This window comes from Gracilinanus agilis, chromosome 3 (genome assembly GCF_016433145.1).
Source record: "Gracilinanus agilis isolate LMUSP501 chromosome 3, AgileGrace, whole genome shotgun sequence".
NCBI lineage: Eukaryota > Metazoa > Chordata > Mammalia > Didelphimorphia > Didelphidae > Gracilinanus > Gracilinanus agilis.
This window is the reverse complement of record NC_058132.1, coordinates 186,355,364-186,382,127: the sequence shown is the minus strand read 5'-3', so window position 1 is coordinate 186,382,127 and position 26,764 is coordinate 186,355,364. Positions and strand designations below refer to the sequence as shown.

Here is a 26,764-nt window from a genome sequence, read left to right as displayed (position 1 = left end):
ATGGTTAGAAAAAAGAATTGTGTTGTCCTCTACTGAATTTACATCAGTTAAAAAGCAAGCATGTTTCAATATTCCTCATTTTCCTCAAAGGAAATGTAAATAATTTCTTTTACTTTTCACAGGATTTACATGTTTGTTTATTATTTTTTCATCACGGTTTCGTGATATTTCCACAGCTGGATATTCTTCCATTGTATACATGGATGTTTGGGAGACACAGGTTAGCATGTTCATTGACTTCTATAGCTATTTAATCCCTCTCGGCAAAGTCCAAGGTAAAAGTGTTGTCCTTTCTGAGCAAGTCCTTCACAGTTTAATGCGCTAATTGGCAAGTCTTATTAGTTTTAAGTCCACTCGAGTGAAATTTGTTGCTGTTAATACACCCGTCCCAGCTCCCGCCCCTCCCACCCCCAAAAAATCTAAATTATGAATTTTCCTGATATAAAATCTGAGTTTGGGTTTCCGAGCTGAGCTCATGCACACATTGTTGCTGATGATGTCTGGCGCATTTGGACGTACTTCCCGTTCTCAGCCAAATTTCGGAGTTCATCAATGACACTCCCATGTCGTGACAGGCTGTGCTGTGTTTCCATCAGTCACCAACACAGTTTTAATTAAGGCACTCAATTATTTTTTTGGTTTTTATGGTAGGTCCGATGCAATTACAGCCAATCCTGAACTTTGTCTAATTGCAGTTCCAGAGTGTACAGCTTTTGGGCAGTCGGGAGTCAATACACGGCCATTTTCTCCGACACTCCCCGTGATGGATAATCTGGCTTTGTTTCTTATGGCTTCAGAAAAGGTCAGCTAGGTTGCATGGAAAGAAAACAGGGAAAAAGGTGTTACAATATTTCTATCCCATGGGCAGAATATGATACAACAAACACCAAAATGTTAATATTTAGACATCTGCATTTTTCATATGCTTTTAGTTTTCGAAGAACCGCATATAAAAAATACTCAGCTACATTGGGAAGAAGTCAATTTAGAGATTGTGATAAAATAATTTTTAGAAAAACAATTATGTTTAAGGTAAATTTAAAACAAGGATTGACTTAATAAAAGGGCAAATTCCTTAGCCTAAACCACTCTATGCTGAATAGCCTACCTCAACCAAGTTTAAGTTGAGTTAGTTTTAAAAATTATATATGTGTATAGATGTATATGAAACCTATCACCTTCTTTGCTATATATGTTTTAAATAGAAAAATTCTTCTTTCAAAAAGATGATCCTCTGTATAACCTCCATATAGCTATAATTTCTGCCAAGTCCTCTTTTGACTAAATAGATCTCTCCACAAACATCTCCATTCATTCACACCACTTAAAGACATGACCCAAACAGCACAAGTATTGACGGACAGCTGACTCCATACTTAGGATGGACATTTAGGTATAGATTTTTAAAGAGTATTTTTTGAGAGGAACATGCAGCAAGAGAGAATATGCCAGTATTCATGGAAGCCCATCAGTATGGGCACTTCCCCAGACTAACTTTTTTCTGTTGGGGCAGACCTCTGAATTTTTCCTTTAGTACCTTTGCTGACAAATATCTTGCTATAGCAGTTGGGGGGGGGAAAGTATAATAGAAGAAGCAACCATGAAAATATAGTCTATTATTCTTACAGAGATCTTTTCATTATTTCTAGGACCTGAATTTGAACATTAATTTATAAAAGGGACCAGTTAATAGAGAAAGACAATAAAGTCAATCATTTGACTCATCTTTGTCCAGAGGAGAAACTTTATTTTTGTTACTATGTCTCTGGGTTTGTCATTTTCTTCAGGAAATTCTTTAGTCTATATTTATTTTGCATGACTATTGAAGGCATTAAAATAAGAAACCTTTTACCAATAGATAGGACCTTAGAGATCATTTGTTCCAATTTATAATTTTTCTTATGATAAACCTGAGACCCAGGAAGGTGAAATAATCTGTCCACAGGTAGTTAGTGGTAGAGTCCAGATTAGAAATCTAGTCAGGTTCATATATTTTGCCCCCAAATGATTTAAAGTCAGCTTTGAGAAGAGTGCTAATAGAAATGGACTAGTATCCCTGACTAACTAGCTTACAGCTTTAATTATTAGAAGGCTAATAAATAGAACAAAAAAGTATGAAGGGAAAGATCAGCACTCCTCATCTATTTAGAGATCTTCAACTAGTCCCTATAGAACTAATACTTTGGGTGTGGAAATAGGATGACCACAGATGGAAAATATAAACTAGGCATGTGCTTTTCTAATGTAGATATAAAATTGATAAGTTAAATTCTAACTGAAAGCAATAAAAATACAGCTAACTTTGACTTCTAGGTGAACAACTCTCCAGATGTAAATGAAAAAGAATTGGGTGAGATTCCATACATGGAGGAGGATTCTAACAATAAATATGGTTTAAGAAAGGAACTGAAAAATGAACTTTTAATTTTTCCAATACCATCCTTGTTTGAGTCTAATCCTATTTTTCCAAGGTTTGCAGTGTGTTATACAACTATAAGTTAGAGGAACTGATAATGTTTAGGTCAGAGAAGAGAAGACTTAGAGCAATATGATATCTATTTTCCTTTTTTGGGAGGGCTGTTTTTTATTTTTATTTTTGTTTTTAAAACCTTTACCTTACGTCTTGGAGTCAATACTGCGTATTGGCTCCAAGACAGAAGAGTGGTAAGGGTAGGCAATGGGGGTCAAGTGACTTGCCTAGGGTCACACAGCTGGAGAGTGTCTGAGGACCTCCTTCTCTAGTCCTGGCTCTCAATTCACTGAGCTACCCAGCTGCCCCCTAGAAGATATATTGATCCCCAACATCACATAGGAATCCCTTGAGATATCTAACCCTATTAGATAATTCATAGGTCATCTAATACAGTTCTTACCCAAAGTTTGAATCCTGTTTATAATGGTCTCAATAAATCTCTGTTTCAAAACCTCCAGTGATAGGGAATCTACTGTCTAGGCATGCCATTCATTTTTTGTCTATTCTCATTCTTAGAAAATTTTTCTTTTTATTGAGTTCAAACCTGTCTCTTTGCACTTCTACCCATTTTTCAGTCTCACCCTTTAAAACCAAATTGAGCAGTTCTTCTAAAAAACAGCCCTTGGGGGCAGCTGGGTAGCTCAGTGGATTGAGAGCCAGGCCTAGAGAAGGAGGTCCTCAGACACTCTCCAGCTGTGTGACCCTGGGCAAGTCACTTGACCCCCATTGCCTACCCTTACCACTCTTCTGCCTTGGAGCTAATACACATTATTGACTCCAAGACGGAAGGAAAGGATTAAAAAAAATATATATATATGTATACATATGTATATATGCATACATATATATATACATATATATCTTCTATCTACCTATTGTAAGACTGGGAAACTCAATCTATCTTTTTGTTCCTCTGTTTTTTTCATCTGTAAAATGATAGGGTTTGAGTGAGTGTGAGAATATATACATAAGTAGAAATAGCAGTGATCTGGGAATCAGGGGACCTGGGTCAAATGTTAATTTTACCACCTGTATAATCTTGGACAAGTTCCTTAACCTTTCTGGGCCTCAATTCCCATCTCTAAAATGAAGGCGTTAGAAAAACATGATCTGTCAGATTCCTCTGATAACCTTGGTCTTAAGGAAAATAAGCTGGACTGGCAGTCAGGAAACAATGAGGTCTGAGTCCTGTCTCTTATACTTACAAGTTGTGTGAACATGGGCAAATCATTCAATTTCTCTGTGTCTCATTTTCTTCCTTTTAAAAAGAGGCATTACAGCACCACTTCAAAGAGTTGTTTTGAGGATCAAAGGAAATAATATATGTTAAACACTATCTAAGCCTTAAAACATTCTATAAAATGTGAGCTATTACCTTTACTAATTCCTCCAATCTCTATTTAATGATCATTAAGGCTTCTCCATCTTAAACATTTATAGGTGCATTATTACGCCATGGCTATACTCTGACACATTTCTTAGTAGCATCAGCACTCTCATTTCTTATAACCTTGGACAAGTCATTTCTCTGATCCTCTGATTCCACAAAAAGAATGAATGAGGAAAAATAAAATTAACTCACAGGATTGTAGTTAGGCTTTATCTATTGACATGGATTCCCCAGAGAATACATCTTCAGGCAACTCTGGATTCCTTGCACTCATTCTTTCTGTCTCTTCTTGTGTTAATATAGTCAGTCCCCTGAAGATTCCTGAGATTTCTAAACCTTTTTTGTTTTGTGCTCTTATGGAGCTGATTAAAGAGAAATATCAACTAAAATCACCATGAGTTCTGATTTGGGCTTGGTTACTCTGGTTATTCTTGGTTTTTGACCTTCTTCCTTTATAGGATGGCCAATTGGATGTAGACATTCTTCCCCAATAACATTCAATTTTCAAAGGTCTTATTGATATATAAGGATGACTGTTTTTGAACTGCTGGTCTTTTGAATAATTTTGAAAACATTAAGAGATTTTAGCAAAAAATATATTTGGTGAATGATTATAGCAAAGAAATACTTCTGAACTTGTTTCCTTAAGACCACTAAGGCTTAAAAAATACAGGAATATCAATGTTACATTTTCCTCTGAAATCTGATACCTTAAAAGTTAAGCCTTAGCCACAAGAGGATTTATGAAGAATGTAAATGACCATATTATGTTGCCAATCTAAAATGTTATTTTCATATTAATGCAATATAAGGAAGTATGGATATCACACATGAATTTTAACATATCTTCATAATATTTTTGAATGAATTGGAATTTTCAAGTTATTCTTTTCTTTACCTCTTGTAGGTAGAATGGCATGTGAAAGTTCTTTTTCTAGTGTCTTGTTTATTTTCAGGCCCTGCAGATGACTAGGCTGCTCTTTCCATGCCAAGAAAGCCACATTTTTGATATAGTGGCAAAAGAGCTTTTACAAAATAAATGACATAATTCCACTAGGAATGTTTTCTGAACATTGAGCTCTAGGAACTAATAGATTGTTTTCTACCCTATGGAAACATTGGATGCCTCTGGAAACAATATGATGAAAGAATGTCCACCAACTTGTCATCTCCTCAGCTTAGAGTCCAGCAAGTGGATGAATTGCCCAAAGTTATCTGAGCAATTTGAGCAGTCTAGAAGAAATATAGCAGTCTATTCTTCTTGGGATAATTCTTCTTTGCAAAACTGGGAGAATGACTTCCTTTAAGATAAACTATACTCTGCAGGATTCAGCTATTGCCATTCTGAGTTCCAGATAGAAACCAATGGAATGACAGTAAAAAAAAAAGGATGATTTTTTAAAGAGAAAGAAACCATTACAATTTAGAAGAGTTTTAAGTTGTTTTCTTTTCATTTCAATCTTATAATAGTAGCTGATATCAAACAGTAGTGCAATTTTTTAATAACCTTGGAGATATTTCCTATTCTTATTGAAAATCGGATGGGTCTTCATTTTATAATGCAACCTAATTTGCAATGTCAGAAGAAATTGTCCTACTTAACAATTTAATACAAAAATTTTAAAATTAGCATGGGTATGAATTGAAGACAAATTTCCTTAAAGCTTAATCTAAAATCACTTAGTTTATTAGTAGAAAAAAAGGAGAGGAGACTTTTGAAAGTAATTTCTACCTCCTTGGACAAATGATTCCTGATTCTTATTTTCCTCAAGAGTCATAAAAGAGAAAAAATCACAACTGCTTTATAGGGGTGTAGCTAGGTCTTATTGGTTGCTTGACATATTTGTTGTGGATGGATCATACGTACTATAACTGACCTGGACTAGTAAAACAGGTGCCTGGTTAAAAATCAATTTGATTTGTTTTCATTCATAAGACCATCTTACTTCTCCTGGATCCTTCCACTATAGCTAAATACTCAAAAGTAGCTTTGGTTCCATTATTCTTAAAAACCTGAGATTCTCACTCATTTCAACAAGAGTTTACACCTGAAAGGAGAATTGTAACTAATAATGTCTACACTAGCTAAATTGTACCTAAAAATGTCTACACTACCTAAATTGTACCTAAAAAAGGAACTCACTACCATTGCTAATGTTCTGGCTCTCAGTCCCATCTCTGATACCTACATAATACTCATGTAATCTTGGGTAAATCATTTAATATCCCTAGGCCTCTGTTTCCTAATCTGTAAAATGATGGGGTAAGACTAGATTTCCTCCAAGGTACCTTCTAGCTCTAGATATATGTACTCGTATACTGACAAGACAATATCTGATGTCTGGAAACTAAGAAAATGTAGAATACAGAAAGGGAGCTCTTTGAAACAAAAATGACCCTAGCCAGAAATAGGAACATGCTGCCTATGTAGACCTTTAAACGAAAGGCCTCTTTTTTGCTTTAACTTGAATTTCATGTAGCAGACCTCTTTGGATTGATTCACAACAGCAAAGTTCTTTTAGTTTGTTTGTTTGATCCTTGCAATGCAGATGTCTATGAACAACACAAAAGAGTGTATATGTACATCTGCAGCCAAAGAAACTGAACCACTTTGCACTGGTATCCAAAAAATAGAAAGCTCTAATTAGAAGCAAGCATTACCACCACGGGACAGACAGGTCACGACACTGCATTTACAGGATGCATCACCCACTCACTGTAGTTGGCCCTAAGTCCTACCCCTAAATTTTAACACTTTCGGTTCCATATACGTTGTAACCTTCTCTATAAGTGGCTAAATTCTGGTTATTCTGCGAGGAAGTTGGATTAAAAGTCTGTGCACTCTTTGCCACCTTCATTCGCTTTGCCTCTGCCCTGGACTTGTAACAGAACTCTATCAAAGCCACCAGCATGGCCAAGCCCAAGCCGCCAACCAGAATGTAGAAGACTCCAGCTACGTTGCTCAGGCTCAAGGCACTCGTCTTGTCCTAGGGAGAGAGAATCAGCTCAGTTAGTGACGAAAAAGTGGCCTTCCCGCAGCAAAAAGAACAACGCGGCATTCAGACAGCAAGGAGGAATAAGAACAACCTTTATATCAGGAGGATTTTATCATGTACTTTGGGGCTGCTGGGTTGTAAAATAAAGCCAATTGGGGAAGAGTTCGTCCTAAGCAAGACTACTTTGACTGCTTGCATATTGGGGCTATAATTGGGCTCAAAAACAGCTATATGATATTAACATTACGAAGCGGACAATGAAAACCGCTTCACTCTCCCATAGCAACGCTTAGGAAATATTCGGATGGGGTGTCAGGTAAGGGACGGGGGCAAAAACGCTTTTTTAAAAAAAAAATTACAACATGGATAGGGAGTTGGTTTAACTGTATAAACATGATGAGCACATTTTTCAACATCTGCCATTTCATTTGGGGAATGATTTGGCTCCTCCCCCTCCCTTCCCACCCTTTATTAAGGTTCTTAACACCAATTATTTCATCCTTCATGGTTATGGTTTGAACAATCATGTGCAAACAAAGTGACAGGCTAGTCAATCACTTTAAAAGCCATTCTATATAGGAAAATCCACCTTTAACTAGTAAACACCAAAAATACACATTTGTTCATATACATTATACTCGTGACAGCTATGTGTTATGTTGGCCATGGATAGGTGGATTTATTCTACCAAAGTATTTCAGCAATGAAATTATTCATGTCTTAGCACAGCTATGAATATTTTTAAATGATCTTTTTTAAAAATTCTTACTAAGATACTTTTAATTATATGATGTTTTGGGTCATTCATTTTATCGTAATATATTCTAAAATAGCCAAGCACATGATTTTTATTTATTGGAGACATTAAGATGCTCACACAACTTAACCTCTGGATTTTCTCATCACTGGAGAGATATTTATGAGGTAATATGCATTATGGCGTATAACCCCACATTTTTATGAAGCCTTTGAAGGGAGTTAGTGGGCTAAGCAATGGCCTTGGGTTATCATTTTCTCAGAATTAAGATAATGGAAAGTATGGATAGTACTATTGGTGGTTTAATTTAAAGATGCACTATTTGTTCTGAAATATTGTAGTAGTTATGAGAACTCAGTGTGAATTTACAAGGATACTCTTGTTGACTTCATCTCTCTAAGGCACATCATGGCACAGACATCAATTGTCTGGGCTGGAGACCGTAAAGAAATTTCACTATCTCAGAGGAGACTCATTCTATTCTGGTTCAAAGACCAATGCTCTTGTGGCCAAGAAGTCAGAAAATCTGATAGTCTAACAAAAAACTTATTAATTTAGAATTTTTCCTATTTACTATTTCAGATTTGTGAAATTCTATTCATAATAATCACCCTAAGATTAAGCACCTCATATCAAACATTAAAGTGCTCTCTTATGCCTTTTCAGAAAAAAATGAATAATTTCCAATAAACATACATGTTCAATTATTCCTTAACCATAGCACCAAATATATATATGTATATATATGTGATTATATAGCTATGTCTATATGCATACATTTATGTATAAATGTAGACATAGCAATATTCTTTATATATATGTATATTATGAAACACATGACATAACAGGATAAACTTCCACCTCTAACACATACTATCTATATGACTATGGACCATTCCCTTAACCTGTTACATGTCAAAGGTAACTCTTTAATAAAGACTACGAGTCATGTGGGAGTTGCCTTGTGGGAACATAATTCATTTTCTACACCTACATAAACAGATTTGATGAAAAATTCATATCCGTAATCTTTGTCTATATTTCCTGTTACCTTGCAATATTATTTTTATTTTTTCATAACCATTAACTTAATCTGTATCCAAAAGAACTAAGACCATAGGTTCTATAATTTTCAAAAACCAGATTTTGTGAGTCAGAAATTTTGGGTCTTGAAAATGTCATTATTAATCCCTGAATAACTTAATGGGAGAATTTAGAAAGCTAGTGCATTTGATGGGACTTACATGGAATAGTGCTTCTTTAAACTAAACTGGATCCTTTATCCATTTGGGGGATCAGCAGAATTGAACCCTTCTGGGTGAACATTCATTTATTTAATGTAAATTTTTCTTTATTCCCACTGGCTTTAAAAAGGGCGCCACCCCTGGCAACTTTAAGAGCTTCTAAAATGATGAAGTCTTGGGCTCTTGAACCCCAAAGGAAATGGAACAAACAAAATAAAATCCAGGCTACTTTTAAATTAGTGGTATATTAAACCGGAGTACTCTAATATTAAAAGAAAACAAAATGCATCTTTTCTGCATTTAGATAAGTCCATTTTTTTCATAAAATAAGCCTTAATATTGGGAGAGCAAGGGGGTTGTATTTTTTTTTAAGCCAGACCCCATTTGAAAAGCTAATGAACTTAATTTCAATGCGGGGCTGTGCTAGGAAGAGGAATGCTCATTGCTTAGTTTCCATCTAGGTTTGACCATGGCTCCCTTTAGTGTTGGGTGAACACAAGAGGAGGTCCCGAGCTGCAGTGACTAACCTTGCTTCCAGAGTCCTTGGGTCCACATTCACCTTTATCGTACCACCATTTGTTTTTCAGCTTGTCTAAGACGCCTGCCTCACTGAGTTTCAAAACGGCAAGGTTTACAGGAGTTCTTCACGTGGAAAATAACATAAATAACATTATATATGTTATTTTATGTTATTCAAGTAAAACTACATTAGAATCGCATGGCAAAGTGACAGAGCAGAGGCCACAGTGGGTGTTATGTCTTGTACTATAGGCCCAGGTTTAGAAAAAGACATACAACTGGGGCCTGCTCCATCGCTTTAGGTAACAGGCACATACTGCTAGGGAAGATTGGTAAATAAAAGGTATGCAATTACTGTGAACCCAAAACTATTGGCTTGGCACGGTTTCTTCAATATTCAGAATTTTGTCTCAACATAAAAGATATAACTGACTTACTCCATAATCACTTTATTTTGTTTCTTTTCAGAATTTATAAGTTTTCAGAATTTATCACAACAGACTGACATTGTAAAAGCTGGCTTCAGTTCATTTCATTTCCTGCCTTCATTTATGCTGGTGATAGGATTTTATTTCATACCATGAAGCATATCTGCTATCATATTCATTTGGCTACTGTTCATATACAACACCTTGCCAAAAGAAGGATGATTTAGGCTTTGTTGAGAAAAGATCACTAATTCCTAAAACACAAAAGGACGTCATTAACCAATATTATTTTAAAGTACAAACCCTTGAGTTCTTCTGGAATAACATATCTTTATAATTTTCATTTCTCTTGGTAATATTTAACAGATAGTGTCATTAAGATAACTCTAAACATAACCTAATGCCAACATATTCATATAATCAAGTTACTATAATTATATAGGAAAGTTCTTAAAATATAGTTAAAAACACTTCAGTGTACCAAACCCCAAAACTGTGAATAAGGCACAGCCAGAATATTTGACATCTTTAAGAAGCTACCTTTCATCAGAAAGTTTAGTGTCTTCCAAAAATTTCTTTGTCCATTAACACCAAATATTGTTGGAGGAGGAGAAGTGAAGATATTTACTTGTATTGTTGGTTTATTATCTCAAAGAATGTACTTGTGTCAAGTATTCCCTTTATAATTTCTATCTGCTCTCTTAACTCACTCTGTGTAGAGCACAAGAATATTGTGCTGCAATATAAAGAACAATGGTTTGGAACCCATTAGATCTGGGCTCTCTAGATTGTTAATCTCAGTCTCATCTTCTGTTAAATGAGTGGTAGGCTTGGCTAGACTACCAGATTATCTTTCTGACTCAAATATTACATGAAGATTCACTGAGATAAATTGCATATATTCCAGCAGTTGTCCTCTGATGAGTAGCTCTATGGAGAGGCACATCATTCCTTGCTAAGTGGATAAGAAATGTCTTAGAGATCATCTGTCAAACTCTCATTTTACAGAATAGGAAACTGAGGTACAGGTAAATCAATTCAGGTAGACTAACAACGATTCAAATCTAGGTCTTCTGATTGGTTTGGACATTTACTTACACCTTTAGAAAATTTATCAGTTACTTTCTAATTGGTTTACTTATGAGATAGCAAATTCCTTGAGGGTAGGAGCTGTTAGAATTATAGGATCTATCACAAAGCTTCTCATGTAGTAGTCTCTAAAATTATATATAATTTTTGAAGGGTGATTGGGAATAGAGGAGAAAGGTCTTTTCAGGTACTTAAAAACTGCACATTACATCCTGTATTTTGTTTAACTACTCAATTGCTTTAAAAATTAATAACTATAATATTGTTTTCATTTTAATTGCAAGATTTGAAATAACATTTTAGTTCTCATTTTAAGATATCATTGCAAACCTTTTTATAGTAGTAATATGTAATAGAATGTTACCTAATATAAACTTGTTTCAGTTTTTGAATGTTTGAGCTTTGATTCACATAAAGATAAAAATATGATTGAGTTTTTCAATCAAAACATGCTTTTGGCTCCTCAATTTCTTTTAAACGTATAAATTTATAGGTTTTCCTCAGTCACATTAATGAGGACTTAGTAGAAAATAAAAGAAGGCATTTTATTGTTATCATTGAGAATTTTACCTGTCAGGACTAGCTTTAGATTTCCTTGTAGAGTTGAATAGTCATACATCAAGGAATATTTTTGATACTAAATACTTCATTGACAAATACTCTGGTGATGGAATAGCATAAATCTCTATGTGACTACTTTACATGGTAAGGTGATTAATTAAGGTATTCTTATTGAGGTAAGTCTAAATAATTGCTTTGCCTATAGAGGCAAAATGACATCCTATCGATTTCCCTTTCTTCTTTTTTGCCCTCCTTTTTTCTAGAAACACTTACAAATAGAGAAATCTATGAAACTTCTTAACTTCTAATTTCCCTTCCTCTTGAATCCAGAAGATATCTCGATATGAACAGGGGAATAGAAGAGGTAGGGAAAATACATTCACTTCTTTCTTTTTTTTCCCCCTTCTTTCAAGGTCTAAGATAGTCATATGGTGTATATATACCCCTTCATTTCTTCTCTTACATCTCTTGAGAGAATTAGAATAGTTGAAAAAGTGTTGGGCTCAATTACATATTCATCTCTCTGAACTTCAGCTTTCTCTACTGTTAGAAAAAAGAGGTTGGACTAGATGATCTCTCAGGGGCTATCCAGCTATTATATTGTATGTTTTATGGCTTGGCTAGAGATACTCAGCTGGATTAGGAGGGGCTGACATTTCTAATTTTCCAAGCAAGTATAGATATATTTATGATTTCTTCAGAGACCAGTCACATTTCCCTGTCATATACATGTCTCTGAAAACAGATACACACATACAAAGGGCTCCTTCGAAATGAAGGGTCATCACCTTGAGTGGGCTTGAAGCCTTATGAATAATCAAAATTGTAACCACAAACTTGTAAAGCAGGAGATTTCCTCTTTTGGATATATAATAACAATATTAAGTTTTATATCTTGAATACTGGAATAAAATAAAGTATTGTTAGAACAAATGGCTAATGAAAGTATAATTTTAAAGCTCATGTTTCAACTTTCATTTTATTTAAAAGCTACTCGAGAACAAACAACTAGTTAGTAACTATATGCAGCCTACATGTGCATGGAAATTCCCCAAACTATATTACATTGCACTTACATATGTACCCTCACAAGGCTAAGCAGAGTGGTTCTTAGAAAACTCAATGATATTTTTCATCTTCTGTATATTTTTCCCCTTTTGCCCTTAGTCACTAGTTAGGAATATGTTGGAAATAAAAGAAATGAAGTAAAGACGAAACTTATTTGACTTTCTTTTTATAGAGAATCAGTAAGAAAGGAAAAAGAAAAGTAGTTTTTCAGTGATAGTAGATTAAGGTGAATTTGCCTCTATTTTAAGAGAGGACACAGTTTTGAGTTACTATACACTAATTTCTATTCCCTTATAGAACTATAATTGGAATCTGTTCGATTACTGACTCACTGAAAGGTAGCCCAGAAAGGTCTTCATGTTCATTAGAATCTATGTTCCTACAGGCCAATGGATTTGTGATCTCATCGATAGGGTTGCTTCATATAAAGATGTAGATCTCAGCCTATCCATGCCTACCCATCCTTGGACTCCTTGTTACATCTTTGAAAATATTTTTAGCATTGTAGTGGTAAGGAAGAAAAAGACCTAATTTATTCTGTGTTTTTTTTCTCAAGAAAATCATGCTTCCTACTCTTTTCTAATTCTTATGTCCACTTGCTTGAGAGTAAGTCTATCAGGATCCATCATTGTGTGCTCTTAGTTTCTCTTCTCTATGTTATATATCCCTAAACCCCTGAATGAGATTATTTAGACTAGACTGGTATGCAGCCTCTGGCTTCTTATCTTCAATGTCTAGACAACCACAGGGACTTGGTGCTGGGATGAAAAGTTCCAATTAGGTTGAATAATTTCAGGAACTCACAACAGATGCGAATATTTTTGCTTTGACAGTAATTGCATACTATAGTTCATGAAGAGCCTTTACCAGTAGTCCTGGTAGCATCACTAGTCTCAGGCCAGAAGGAAGGACCCCAGCAGATGCACCAATTACTTTACATACTGTTTACCCGCTTTGGTGACATTGAGGCTAACCTTGGAGTCACCTCCCCCGCTGCCACATTCTCCTTTGTCGTACCACCATTTGTTTTTCAATTTGTCCAAGAGGCCTTGTTCATTCAGTTTTAAAACTGCGAGGTTAACAGCATTTCTTGAAACGATAAAACATATTTTGTAAGAAACTGCACAGCTGTTAAGATGTTAGAAGGAATGAGGATTTAAGCTTTTTTATAAGCTTCTCCCACACGGTAAATAAACCTCTCATTACCATATTACAATCCCCTCCACTGCAATCCAAACCAGAAGTCTGAATTATTTTGCTGATTTTCAAATGTGATAAATATGCCTATGGTATTGGGTAGTTCTCCTTTTATAGCTCTTCCATTAGCCAAATAATTGGTGCTGATGACCAATTAGATGGAAGCTTTGGCAAAACACTGATAAACTGGGATTTGAGGCATTCTGTTTGGGATCATGGAAGAAGGTCAGCATTTAAAGGTAGATAAACATTGTTTCAGGTTGGTTTTTATTCCCAGAAGGAAAATGCTAGCAAATCTTGAAGTACTGATTTCTTGTCTACTCTCCCTACCGCAACAGTTAAATTGAGCACCGAATTCTTGCTTTTTCTGGTAAGATTTGTAGTTTCATGCTCTGGTTCAGTTTTGTAAGTATTGATGGAGTTAGTCAGGCCTCAGGGAAAAAGATCTTAAGAGTCTCAATTCTATTTCAATTGTTAAAGCCAGTACATGCTATTTAGAAAAGACTCTCAGGTATATGTTTTGGTTGTTTTAACTAAGTAATTAAATCTGATGAAGTTATGCCTTCATTTTAATCTATCCCTTATATATAACACATGCCACAGATTAGGTCTTCTCCAGATTTCTATAAGGGAACAGTCATGTCTATAGAGATGTCAACTTTTCTCTAGAAGACTAATGACTTTATATAAAAAATTCTAAGTAGGTGAATGAAAATATTTTTAAAATTTTCCATTATCTTGGCAATGTTTTATGTGTATATACACACACATACATATATATGTATATATGCATATATACATATATATATATATAATGTTTAGTGGGTCTTATCACTTAACAAAATTTCACCTTAAAATAAGAGAATTAGTTTCAACCTTGTAAATATTTGGCTGTATGGTTTTGTTTTGTTTTTTGGTTAGATCTCTGATTTCACTGGTATAGAGAAATCCCATTAGTGAATCTTCCCTCACCAAAGCAGATCTGTAACTTACCTGTAACTTAGTTTTGGAAAATTTGTCTAGGACACAGAAGTTAAGAGATTTGTCCATAGTTATATAGGATGCATGAGAGACAGGACTTGAACCTGGCCTTCTTGATTCCAATTCCTCCACTGATTCCTCCACTCTGCCTCTCTTGATTTTTATCATAATTCAATAAATATTGAGTACTGACCAGTCCCATAGGAATTGAAAATGTTATACCATTCAATAAGTGTGGTTATAATTCTTGTTTGAACAGCATTTCATTTAGATTTGGAAATGTAATTAATTTGGTAGGTTGATTTATGTATTATATTAGATAGATTATTCAATATTTTTTCTCAAAATTGTTCTTAATATTTTAAATAGTTCTATATTTCTAGCTGTTATATTGACCTGGTGCTCTTGGTTTACAAATATCTTCCCAGCATAAAATGTTCACTTTTCAGAGGCATATGAAATCACTCAGATTCTATGGGAACATTTAGCGCAAATTAGAGTTTACCTAAATCTGTGTTTTATGAGAGCCCTTCAGGAGTTAAGTGAGCTTCTCTAAAGTGAACAATACTAGGGTATCATTGTACTCACTAGAAAGCTGAGCCATAATTAGAAATATTTGTGCCCAGGTTTACTAACAGAAATCATCTGCAGGGCAAGTAAGCATGAAGACCTTTGGTTGAGTGTGAATAGTAGAGATCGGGACACTGGGAGAGCTTTTGCCAGTTCATTAACTAGTAGTTCCTTATTTTAACTAATTATTTTTACTAACTAGGTTATAAACTATTGTTTCCATGCTACCTAAGGACATTTAGTGCCCTTTAAATTCATTAGCCTGGAGTGAAGGTCTTTCTAATTACAACTTTGAAAGAAGGGTCAGATTGTGGTGTAGCATTAATTGATAATTCAAGGGAAACTGTATTAGCTATAAAAATGAAACAAAACAAAAACCTTTCAGGGAGAAAATGGGGTTATTTAAATTTATTATGCATTTGCAAATATTAGACAGATTTGTTTTAAATGAACTGAAAATAATCCCTTTGTGAAATTTAATCCTTAGAAATAAAAGTAATTTTTAAAATAGTACATTGAGTTTTAACCTCAGACATAGTATATTCAAAAAATTTTAATAGTGGGTGGGCTTGTAATTGTTTTACATATTCTTTAAGAGAAACTCTTTTATGAAAGTAAAGTCATTTTATGAGAGGGTTATTTAACAGGGTTGTTAGCCATATCCATAGACGGTTTCACAGCAAAAACAAAAAATGAAAAAAAAGGAATGGAGAAGGAAAAGATGCTTTCATTTTGAGGTAATTGTTTGAAAATTAAGCTCAGACATTGTCTTTCTTACATCTATCAGGCCATGTAAAAACACTTCAGTTTCACACTGCTATTTCTATGTCTTGGATCATATTGTACAAGTTTATAAAGGAATATAAATCATTACCCATTTTACTATTAACTACTATGTTGAGTTCCTCTTGGAAAGTCTATAGGCTTATCCTTGTGCTGACTGGCAGTCAACACCGTACTTACTTGATGGTGTTTAGTAGAAACCATCTCATCATTGATACCTTTCAGTTTTGACCGGTTTTGAGAGTTTGCTTGACTTAAAACCAAAACAAAACAAAATAACCATCACACTGATTACTATGTATCACTATCTAGGAGACCGATTCAGTCAGAGGAAATGCTAGTGATGACAAAAAGATGGAAACCTCTTATTAAAAATAATTTCCTGGAAGTCTCTTTGTGTGTGCTTAATATGTAGGTCTGAGTTGCTTTTTGGACTGTAATACCAAGTATTTAGTCCATGACAATCTTTCTGTTTTTATAGAATGTATCATCCATATGTCATAACAAGAATCAACCAAAAGAACTTAAAGGCTATGCAAAAATCTTTCACTCAATATGTTGTGTTAGATTAAAAGTCCTAGCCATCAGAGAAGGAGGTAGGAGCAACAATGCAAGCTATTAATAAAGTTTAGGAAACCACCAGGATCCACTTAAATAGGGCTACAAAAGAAGGACTATTTCTGCCACTGAAACATCACTCTAGGTACTCCATCAGCATCTCTTCCTATCTTCTGGAACATGGGCATTGTTTAGGTGACATATGCCTAGTGGTTCATTTTCTACCCATTGAGAAGACTATATCAGAAATTTATATCAATCCCAAAGGGATATGCTTACGCAGAATAAAATCAAAAAAGCTGTAAGAAGCAAAAGCTCTGCCAGGCACATAAGTGATGAAAAACATCTTGCTCTCTTTTATTAGTTATTGTTTTTCCCATATGAAAGGCAGCATCTACAGACCTAACCTGAAGATCATTTGTTTTTCACTAAAATGTAAATAGAAAGAAGGAATGAATAACAAGGTAGGTGCATGAAGAATAACTCTTCTGCATACAAAAGGACTAATTTACCCAGAAATATTACCCAGTCATAAACTCTTTTGGCTTTGCTTTTTTGTCCTGGGATAAACTAGGGTAAAGCAAGGCTTCATGATAGCTTTCTTCCCAACTCTGAGAAGAGAGGAATAAATTTTTATCTTCATTCATTCAATAACCATTTGTTATGTGTTATTATGGTCCTAGCACTGCTCTTGGGTCTGGGAAATGCAGTGCCAGATACCAAATTTGAGTCTACTGACATAATTTATAAGATCTTTTTATTCAGAATTTTACTTGCTATGAAATACAACTTCTAAGTTCCTCCAGTATCCACCCCCCCAATTCCTTTTACATAGTAAAGAGCCGGGGTGCTGATTAGGGCTTCCATCTTAGTCAGATTTTTTAATAGATTTTCCTAATTTCACAGATTTGATGATATAGGTCAGTGATTCCCAAAGTGGGCGCCATCACTCCCTGGTGGGTGCTGCAGCGATCTAGGGAGCAGTGATGGCCACAGGTGCATTTATCTTTCCTATTAATTGCTATTAAAATTTTAAAAATTAATTTCCAGGGGGCACTAAGTAATTTTTTTTTTCTGGAAAGGGGGCGGTAGGCCAAAAAAGTTTGGGAATCACTGATATAGGTCCTCTTGCTTACTCTACTCTCAGGTATATTCCAAGCTTGAATTTACTGAAGAGCCCATCAAATAAAAAGGAAATTTAGATGGAAGTTCACAACAATATTGCTCCAGTTTTACTCAGTGTTAGAGAGGTAATTGTGAACAATTAGCTGAATTTTGTCTATACAGAGGTGCCACTGAGTTTGCGGAATTATAGTTTGATATTATCTTATGACTTGAGTATTTTAAAGCCCAATTCTACAAATAATATAAATAAAGAACTTTGTAAAACTCTTTAAAGCCAACATCAATATGAGTAATTATTATTGTTATATTTTTATATTAGAGAATATTATTATATTTTCTTCCATAATTTTTTTCTGTGTGGATCAAATAGTACTTATTTCTCTGAGGTAAAATATTTATAATTTTATCAGTTCCTGGTACATAGTGTGTGCTTAACAATGATTTGTTGATTGATTAATTATCCTTACAACTATATAATGAGATATGAGTGTGAGAAAAAGGATGAAAGATACAGACAGAAACACACACACAGAAAGAGAGAGATAGAGAGAGAAAAACACACACATGCAAGGAGAAAGAGAGAGAGAAAGGAAGAAAGAGAGAGAGAGAAAGAGAGAGAGAGAGAGAGAGAGAGAGAGAGAGAGAGAGAGAGAGAGAGAGATTTTATTCCTAAAGGAGAGATTGAGAAATTGAGTCATGAAAAAGCCTAATGGCTTACTCAAGATAATATAGTAAATTGTGCATAGGTACAGTTTCCTTATTTTTAAGCTAGTGCTCTATTCAACGGATTCCCTGCAAAATAAAATTACCAGCTACTAAAATGTTTAAGACGTATATACAAACAGTAAATAGTACTGGAGATTCTTTATGTGCCAGATTAAAAAAATTATACCTTCCCTCTTTTCCTAACATAAAGGAAGTAAATTTTTGATATTTGATAGTATGAAAAGAATACCATGCAAACCAGAATACAGTCTTCCCTACCTCATGACAATACTATCCCTATATTTTCTGGCTTTGTATGTGACTCATAGGCACAGGACATTCAGCCTGGTTTTATGATTTGTCATCTCTTTTGTAGACTAGGAGATGCTTGAAGTATGAAGTTTTAAAAATATTTTATTATTAAATTATAAAAACTGAGGAGGAATAGTTTGATCCAACAAAAAAGATGACTGGTTCAGAATTTAGTTGGTCTGGAGGCCAGACAGACCTAATGAAGTATTTACAACAAATTGTGGGTCTTTTCGTAAGGGATTAAAAGATCTGCTTCAGGAAACTGGCATCTTTCAAAAGCACGAATGAGGAGGAGACGTGCTATTTCACATATCACATGTTTCTCTTGCATCTGGTGGCATTCTTTTCAACATGGCTTAGACTCAGCCTGTCATCTACTAAATAGGACACATTTTATTGCATTAGTGTTTATCCATACATGCATAATAATACAAGGCTTTTGTCTCCCAAATTAAGGAAATAGAGAATTAAGTGAATCCTTAAATTAAGAGGTACTAGGACATTATTGGAAGTTTCTTTTTAGATTTATTTAGTAATTTTAAAAATGCAATCAGGTCTTTCTTCATTATTTTAGCAAGAATCAATTTCTCAAAGCTTTCTGATAGCTAACTAAAATTCCAAGGCCTTAGTTAGATAGTAGAGAATACTGTAATTGGTTTTTTGAGCCATGTCCATTTAATAGAAATGTTCTTAAAATCACTGTGAACCAAAAATAAGTATTGCCTTGAAAACTGTACTCAGTAAAAACATAATATCTATTTTTCTAGTTATGACCTTAAGAACCCATATTATACTCGATCAAAAGCCACTTAAATGGTTGTTGTGTTCTTGGTATTGATAGACATATTGAAAAATTTCTTTTTTTCCCCACTTAAGTAGGTGCCTATTCCAGAAAAGAGCATATTAATTAGGAGGGAGGAACAGATGTGTCATGCCATTTTCTATTAGTTGTTTTTTTTTTTTTTAATTTTTAGCTTACTCTAACCTTGTGATTTAACCAGTGGAGAAAAATCCTGGCAAAACTCTGATCTGGAATTTATCTTTGAGACTAGCCTGAGGCACTGAGAGACAAAATGACTGGTCTTTGATTACTGAGCCAGCATGTGGTAGAGGCAGAATTTACACCCAAGACTTCCTCACTCCCAAAAGATGTATAATCATCAAGCTACCACAGAAACTGAGTGTTCAAGATAAAACCCTTATAACTTTATATGAAACCCATGGATGCATAACTCAGAAAGATTACTATTACTCTCTACAAAGAGATTGCAGAAAAGCAAATAAATGTATAGGACTGACCCTCTCAAATGATAAATAGCAAAAATCTGTAATCTGCTTGATCCTGAATATAAGCACTTCCGTCACAGTTTTAGTGTTTTAGTGGGTTTTTTAGGTCAAAAAAGTAACAAGTTCTCAGCATGATCATTGCTTCACTAAGTTTTCAATTTAACTTAGAGCTTCATTATTACTTTCCCTCCCAAATTATCCCTTCCAACAGATAAGCACAAGCCTTTATCTGCCTCAGTGGCTTTTGAAAGACCATTCAGAAAGCTGGGATTGGGTCTAAATTGCTCTGTAGCCATTTGGATATAGCTAGTGGGAAAGAAATTAAGCCTTTCCTCAATTTGGTTTCTCTAGCAACAATGCTACAGGTAATATCTACCTAATGGGGGAAAAACCAATTCTCAGGAATGATCAGTAGATCAGATACAATAAGAGAGGGGGGAGAATTGTTTCTTGATGGGAAGAACCAGACTCAGATTAAACTGGAGTTGGAAAAGAATTAAAATAAAGATGATTTTAAAACCTTTTTATTAAAGAAGGATTTACTCTCTTTACTTGGGTTTTTATATGGTGCACAAGCAATTAAGTCTGTGAATTCTACATTAAAAAAATCGCTCCATAATCCAACTGTGTCATTTGGGATTGTGAAAGGTGAGTAAATGCTATACTAATTTTCAGGCTGCTTTTAGTTTATATTTTCTTCTCTATTTGCATTGTTAATTCCTACTTGAGTAAATGGGTTCTGCTGAGATGCTTGCACTGAAAGGAGTGATTATGATTCATATTTAAAAGTAGACAGCATGCTGGTATGTAGGGCAGAGGATGCTGTATGTCTGAATGTTCAGAGGAACAAACATTTTCCCAAGCTATTTCTATAAAATCCCCATGTAGATATATTGTACTCTTTCTAGTGCTTACAGTTCCATAACTTGTTTTAGCAATAGTAAGTACTTATCACCTAGGAGGTCCAAGGAATAAAAACAGTTCCTTTATTGTGGGGCAGATTTTTAAATATTAATACAGAGAAATCATCAGCATTCAAATGCAGTATCCTAGGAGTGAGGCGGGGATGGAAAAAATGAATCTCTGAAGAACTCATCTTAACCAAATCAAATAAGTTTGCAATTTATACTCTCAAATAAATGGAAGTAATTGGTGCTTTCCCCATGGGTAAGTCTAACTTTTAAGTGGAACATTTAATTTGGTTTGGCACTAAGGTGTGAGGAAATGCTTTGTCTCCTTCCTTTTGCTTATAAAATTTACTTTTATTTATGGGCTCAAATCTATTGACATTCTGCAGTCCTATTTGGGAACAAGGATCCCCTGCTTTAAAAGGACACTGCCTTACTTTCATACTTGATTGTAATTTCCCAAAGCCCTTGTTCCAGAACCCATTTAAAAAATTTTCAAATCAATTCAAATCAACATTATATATATATGTATACATATAACATATAGATATATGCATATACGCTTTGTAAAGGGGAAAATTAGGGTTTTTATTTAATAAGTGCTCATTGACTGATTGATTGGAATGTGGCCTTGTGTATTGGGGCTAAAGGGATTCTCTGGAGGACCCAGCCTTTTTTTGCAACCACTTATACCTGCTTCCACTTGGAGAAAAGCAGAAATCTGGCAGAGAAGCTCACATTTTCTAAATATTGTCTGCCTGCACCAGGGGAGACTGCTTAAAAATTGAGTGGAGGGATAATAGTTTCCAGCCTGGAACAAAAAATCCTACTTTGTGTATCAGGCTGTGTGGATGCTTCCAAATGTTCTAGAAACTGAGATATTAGATCAAAGATTTAGAGTTAGAAGGAACCACAGAGTTCACCATTCATCGTGCAGATGAATAGTGTTAGCTGCTGTGCAGCTGTGATTTATTTGCTCAAGGTTATACACATAATAAGGGGTAGCAAGAATTCAAACCTAGACTCTGTTTCTAAATCTACTGTTCTGATTGCAGAAATTGCCTCTTGTGTTATTTCTAGACTTCAAGGATATAGAGATGTATTTTGTTTTGTTCAGCTTAAACCTCCAAACTAACTTCATGACTGTATATCTGGGTTGTTCTGACCCATTTTGTCCTTTCTGGCTTGGACTTTTAGGCCCTGATCTTCTGCTTTTACACCCTAACAATACCTCTGCCTGTACTCACTGTATGACCTGATTGCCTAGATACTATCCTTGGCCCAATGACTCATATTCTACCTCTCTCTTTGTATCCTCTAGAATTTATTCATCTTCAAAATGAGTGTTGAAGTCTATGATTCCTTCTAGCTCTAAATCTTTGAGCCAATATTTCAGTTTCTAGAACATTTGGAAGCATCCATACAGCAGGAAAGCTGAAAGCAATAGCACGTAACTTATAAGTGATTACTGATGAGTCGCTATTGTATAGCATCATGTATTTTTTTAAGTCAAAATGCAAGGTTGCCACAAACCCTATTTGAAATGCTACATGAAATGGATTTCTGTATGAAATAGATGTAGTTTAGACCCCATTCAAAGAAGGATTAGTTACTACAGTGCCAGAAGTACTGTTTTATAAAAGCAATACTACCCACAGCAATATAGGAGTCGAGACTCTAGAATTTCAAAAGCCTGCTTGATGGAAATAGAAAAGTGATGCTACTGTGACTACGACTGTAACTACTGCTGCTACTTCTACAACTTCTCAAATTTGAAAGTTGGTTGGATACGAGCACCACCCAACCAAACCTCATTTTCTATTGTTTGCCTTAATTTCATACCTTAGCTTCAGTATTATATCTTAAGGTACTTAAAGGAAATATGCCAACTCAGATATTTCATTATCACCTCAAAAATCAACATAGCCAAAACTTGAACCTGTTCCATTCCCAGTATTCTTCCATGACTCTGTCATATTCATTTTTTTCAACAATTTTGTCCTTAACACCACTATTTATCTAAGCCAAAACCCTGAGTTATCTTTTACTTTTTCTTCTTCATTACTAATTTCCAATGAATCATAAAATTGACATTATTTCTTCCTGTGAAATGTTTATTAAATTCACACTTCCCTTTCCATTTCCAATGTCACCACCTCAAGAATGGAGCACAGGAATCTCAAAATAGTTCGCCATGTTCTCATTTCTCACTAAGTCATCAATGCCAGATTCATCTTCTAATAATTTAATAAAATTAAAATATTTATAAAGTCTGTTTATGTGCAAGGCACTGTGCTAAATAATGAGGAAATAATGATAAATAAGACATGGTACTATCTTTGTGTAACTCATAGTCTAGAAGAGATGCTAGGGCAACCTCAAAAATGACTGTGATACAAAGCAGAATCTGAAAGGTTTATAGCAGAGATATAAATAGTTGTACACATGTTTGAATGAGAGACATATAGACAGAGAGACAGAGAGAGACAGAGATAGAGACAGAGAGTATTGGACTAGGGCAATCAGAAAAAATCTCAGAGGATATGACCTTGGAACTAGGAATTGGAAGATGGATATGATTTCGATTTTAAACATAAGAATAATATTAATGAAGGTATGGAGACAGGAGAGTGAGATAAGTTGGGGAATGGTAATCAGTAGAGTTTGGCCACATTGTTAAATACATGAAGAAAAGTAGAATAAACCATTAATTCTGTATTAATACCTAATATTCACATATTTCCAATGTCTGTTGTTTAAATTGTGACTGGAAAGTAATATCCTCAAGCTTTACCCCACTATTTGGTGAATTAACAATAGGATCCCAGGCTCCTGATCTCCAGACCTATTCCTCAGTTTGGTGCTCAAGCATCTCTCTAATTAGGTCTCTTCCTACCTATCCATCATTAGCTTTCTTTAGTCCCTAGTATGAAACTGTTGTTCAAATAAGGGCCATTTTATCAGTGTTTCCAAATTGTTTTTAATTTCCAGTTCAGTTCCTTATTGTCCTTAGCCTGGCATGCCTTTTTCCTTCTCTACCTTCCTATCCTCCAGGGTTGGGCTTAATTCCCAACTTATCTAGGAGGTCTTCCTCAAGTGCTTCAATCCTCTCTCCTTATCCTCAAGTATTATAATTCATTTTCTATATCACTCATTTTCTTTCCTAATTACACACTGTCCTGCATTGTGATTTGATGATTCCTTTTGTGCCCCACTTGTCTCTCCCAGGAGACCATAATTCCTATAAGGCAGGACTGTGTTTTATAGAGATGTATTTTTGGTATCCCTCTTAGGGCCTAGTGTGATGCCATTCATATGGTAGGTATTCAATATAATGAATGAAGTTAAGATGTGAATTTTCATGAAACCCAATAAGACTTATAAAGGTGCATTTAATCAAAAGAAGAAGGTAGTATGGTATAAAGGGAAATCCTCCCATTAACAGCACTTAGGATGTTTGGAGAGACAAAGGCACTCAATAGATGAAAAGCCTGTCAGGAAGAAATTTGCAAGGAACAAAAAAGATATCACAACTATCCATTAAATCTTGTCAAGAGAGACATAAAAAGGCTATTGATGCCAACTATTCTTTCAGAACAGTGAAGGAAATAGACAACAGTTTTGCATTTTCTAAACAAAACACTCAAGGAAAGTATTTCATGGAGAGCAAAGGTAGTTAAAAGGAGATGCTGTTTTTGCTTTTGTTTATCCTGACAGAAATAAAATATGCAAGGATGAAAAGAAAAAGATGTGATAAAATTTAAAGGAAACTTGTTATGGATCAGAGGACAAGCCTGGAAATTATAACCTGAGTATTCACTCAGATGCAGGAGCTAGATATGGCATTTCTAATGCTATTCAGAATAAAATTTATCATGGAAAAAATTGACTTGAAAAAATGTTTTCTATTATCATGTCATTTTTATTTTAGGTTAAGTAGAAATAATTTCTAATTCACATTTTAATTTTTTCCTAATTTATCATTAATAATAATTTATTAAATGCTACCTGAATTCATGGCTTGCTTCCCTCTGGATTTAACAAAATAGAAATGCCCAGTTAAGGCACCATAAATATCCCAAGCTATTTCCTTATAAATTCCCTGAAATTAAGAAATATATATTTAAAAATTCCCTATCATTTAAAGTTTGAGATTTCTCAGTGCAAAGCCACACAGTGCTAATAATAGCTAACATTTATATGGTGCCTATTATTTGCCAAACACTATTCTAAGCACTTTATAAATATTATCTCATTTGATCCTTACAATAAATCTGGGATATGGGCAATATTATTATCTTCATTTTACCAAAGAGGTTAAGTGATTTGCCTATGGTCACATGGTTACTAAGGACTTGACACTGGATTTGAAATCAGGTCATTTGGACTACAGGGCCAGTGCTCTATTCATTGTGCATTTTAGTTTCTATCAATATTTTTTATAATTTAATCTATGTGATATGATTTTCATCAATCCCTAACTTTGGACTCAGATTTACTCTAGATAAAGGACAATTATTAAGGAAGCAAATAGGGCAAAAAAAAATAAATCTTCTTTGAAAATAAAGGTGGTATATTCTTATCTCATATCAAGACATAAATTTTTATATACATATGAACCAATGCAGATTTTAAAGGAATCTGTAGGAATAAGATTAGAAAATTGTGATTTATTAGAAGATTTATACACAATATAGTAATTTCTCTGTTTTGATCACAATTTACTTGTAGTCCAAGGATTCTAAGTCCATGTTCCTATAAAGATTTTCAGTTTATACTAACATAGACTATGACAAAATTTCTTTCCCTTGAGAGTATATGGTATCATTTCATAGAGTTGAGTTGCTTTATTGACTTTAACTGTTGCCTGTGATCTTGAGACATCATTTAGAGTGATATGTACCTACTACTTTGGGTTTGGGTCATTTTTATCAGAGATTTGGGAGGGAAACTCTTTGGGGTATCTGTTTTCATTCTGGTCAGATTGTCCTGTGTGGTTCCTGCTAAAGAGAAATAATTAGGAAATGATAGGAATTGGGGATGGCAAAGAGGATCAAGATTCAGAGAAATCTGAATAGCTTCTATACACATAAGCTATGATTTCCTCACAGTTCCCATGTGGAAATTTTCTCTACAAGCCCAAATTGCAACCTATTTATGAGTTGGTAGATAAGTTCCAGAGAGATGTTTGATGTTTAGAGAAATTAAGTGACTTGCTCAGGTTCAAATAATTAGAAGCAGGGTTTGAAACCAACAGTGTCCAGACTTCTGAGCCCAATCCTCTGTTCATTATGCTATATAACTCCTCATTTGGCCTTCCTACCAATTATATTTCCTTATGTTTCATTCCCATCATGGAAATTTTAATCCTGAGGAATTTCTGATATACTAAAAAGAAGAGTTTGCCTAGGATCTACCAGGAGGTTACTGTGGGAATGAGAATTACCTTGAAAAATCTTGACATTTCTAAATCAAATATAATCATTGTATTCATATATCATGGAGTAAACTTTAAAAAAATTAATCCAAGGAATATTAGTGTAACTCATCATAACTTGGAGGGCTATTCTATACTTTCTCTGAAATATCAGGCTTGACTTCAGAGAATCCATAACATGAAGTACTGCTGTGATATGAGACAGATTCTAGGATGATTAGAAGCTTGAATCTCTGTTAGGAAAAGTTGGGGGCCAAGACTTAGTTTGGTACTTCTAGCCATCTCTGGACTTCTAGGATCAGGGACATCTGTGTAGCCCAAATGTATGTCTTAAAGTAATGACAGCCTTTTGCAGGCTGTTAAGGCCCACATTTTC

The 26,764-nt window shown here is 34.6% G+C and overlaps 1 protein-coding gene across 2 annotated transcripts in view; it reads right to left on the bottom strand.

The window, feature by feature from the left end:
• Positions 1–642: 642 nt before the first annotated feature.
• GRIA4 (glutamate ionotropic receptor AMPA type subunit 4) overlaps positions 643–26,764 on the bottom strand; it is a 442,432-nt gene continuing 416,310 nt past the window's right edge. The window contains exons 14-16 of one of the 2 annotated variants that reach the window (XM_044666282.1): positions 9,388–9,502; positions 6,716–6,850; positions 643–807 (exon numbers count right to left, since the gene is read on the bottom strand). In XM_044666282.1, coding sequence (XP_044522217.1) covers positions 643–807; positions 6,716–6,850; positions 9,388–9,502 — 415 coding nt within the window. Of the gene's footprint in view, positions 808–6,715; positions 6,851–9,387; positions 9,503–13,499; positions 13,615–26,764 lie in introns of both variants that reach the window. The other variant, XM_044666281.1, reaches the window with a different exon arrangement.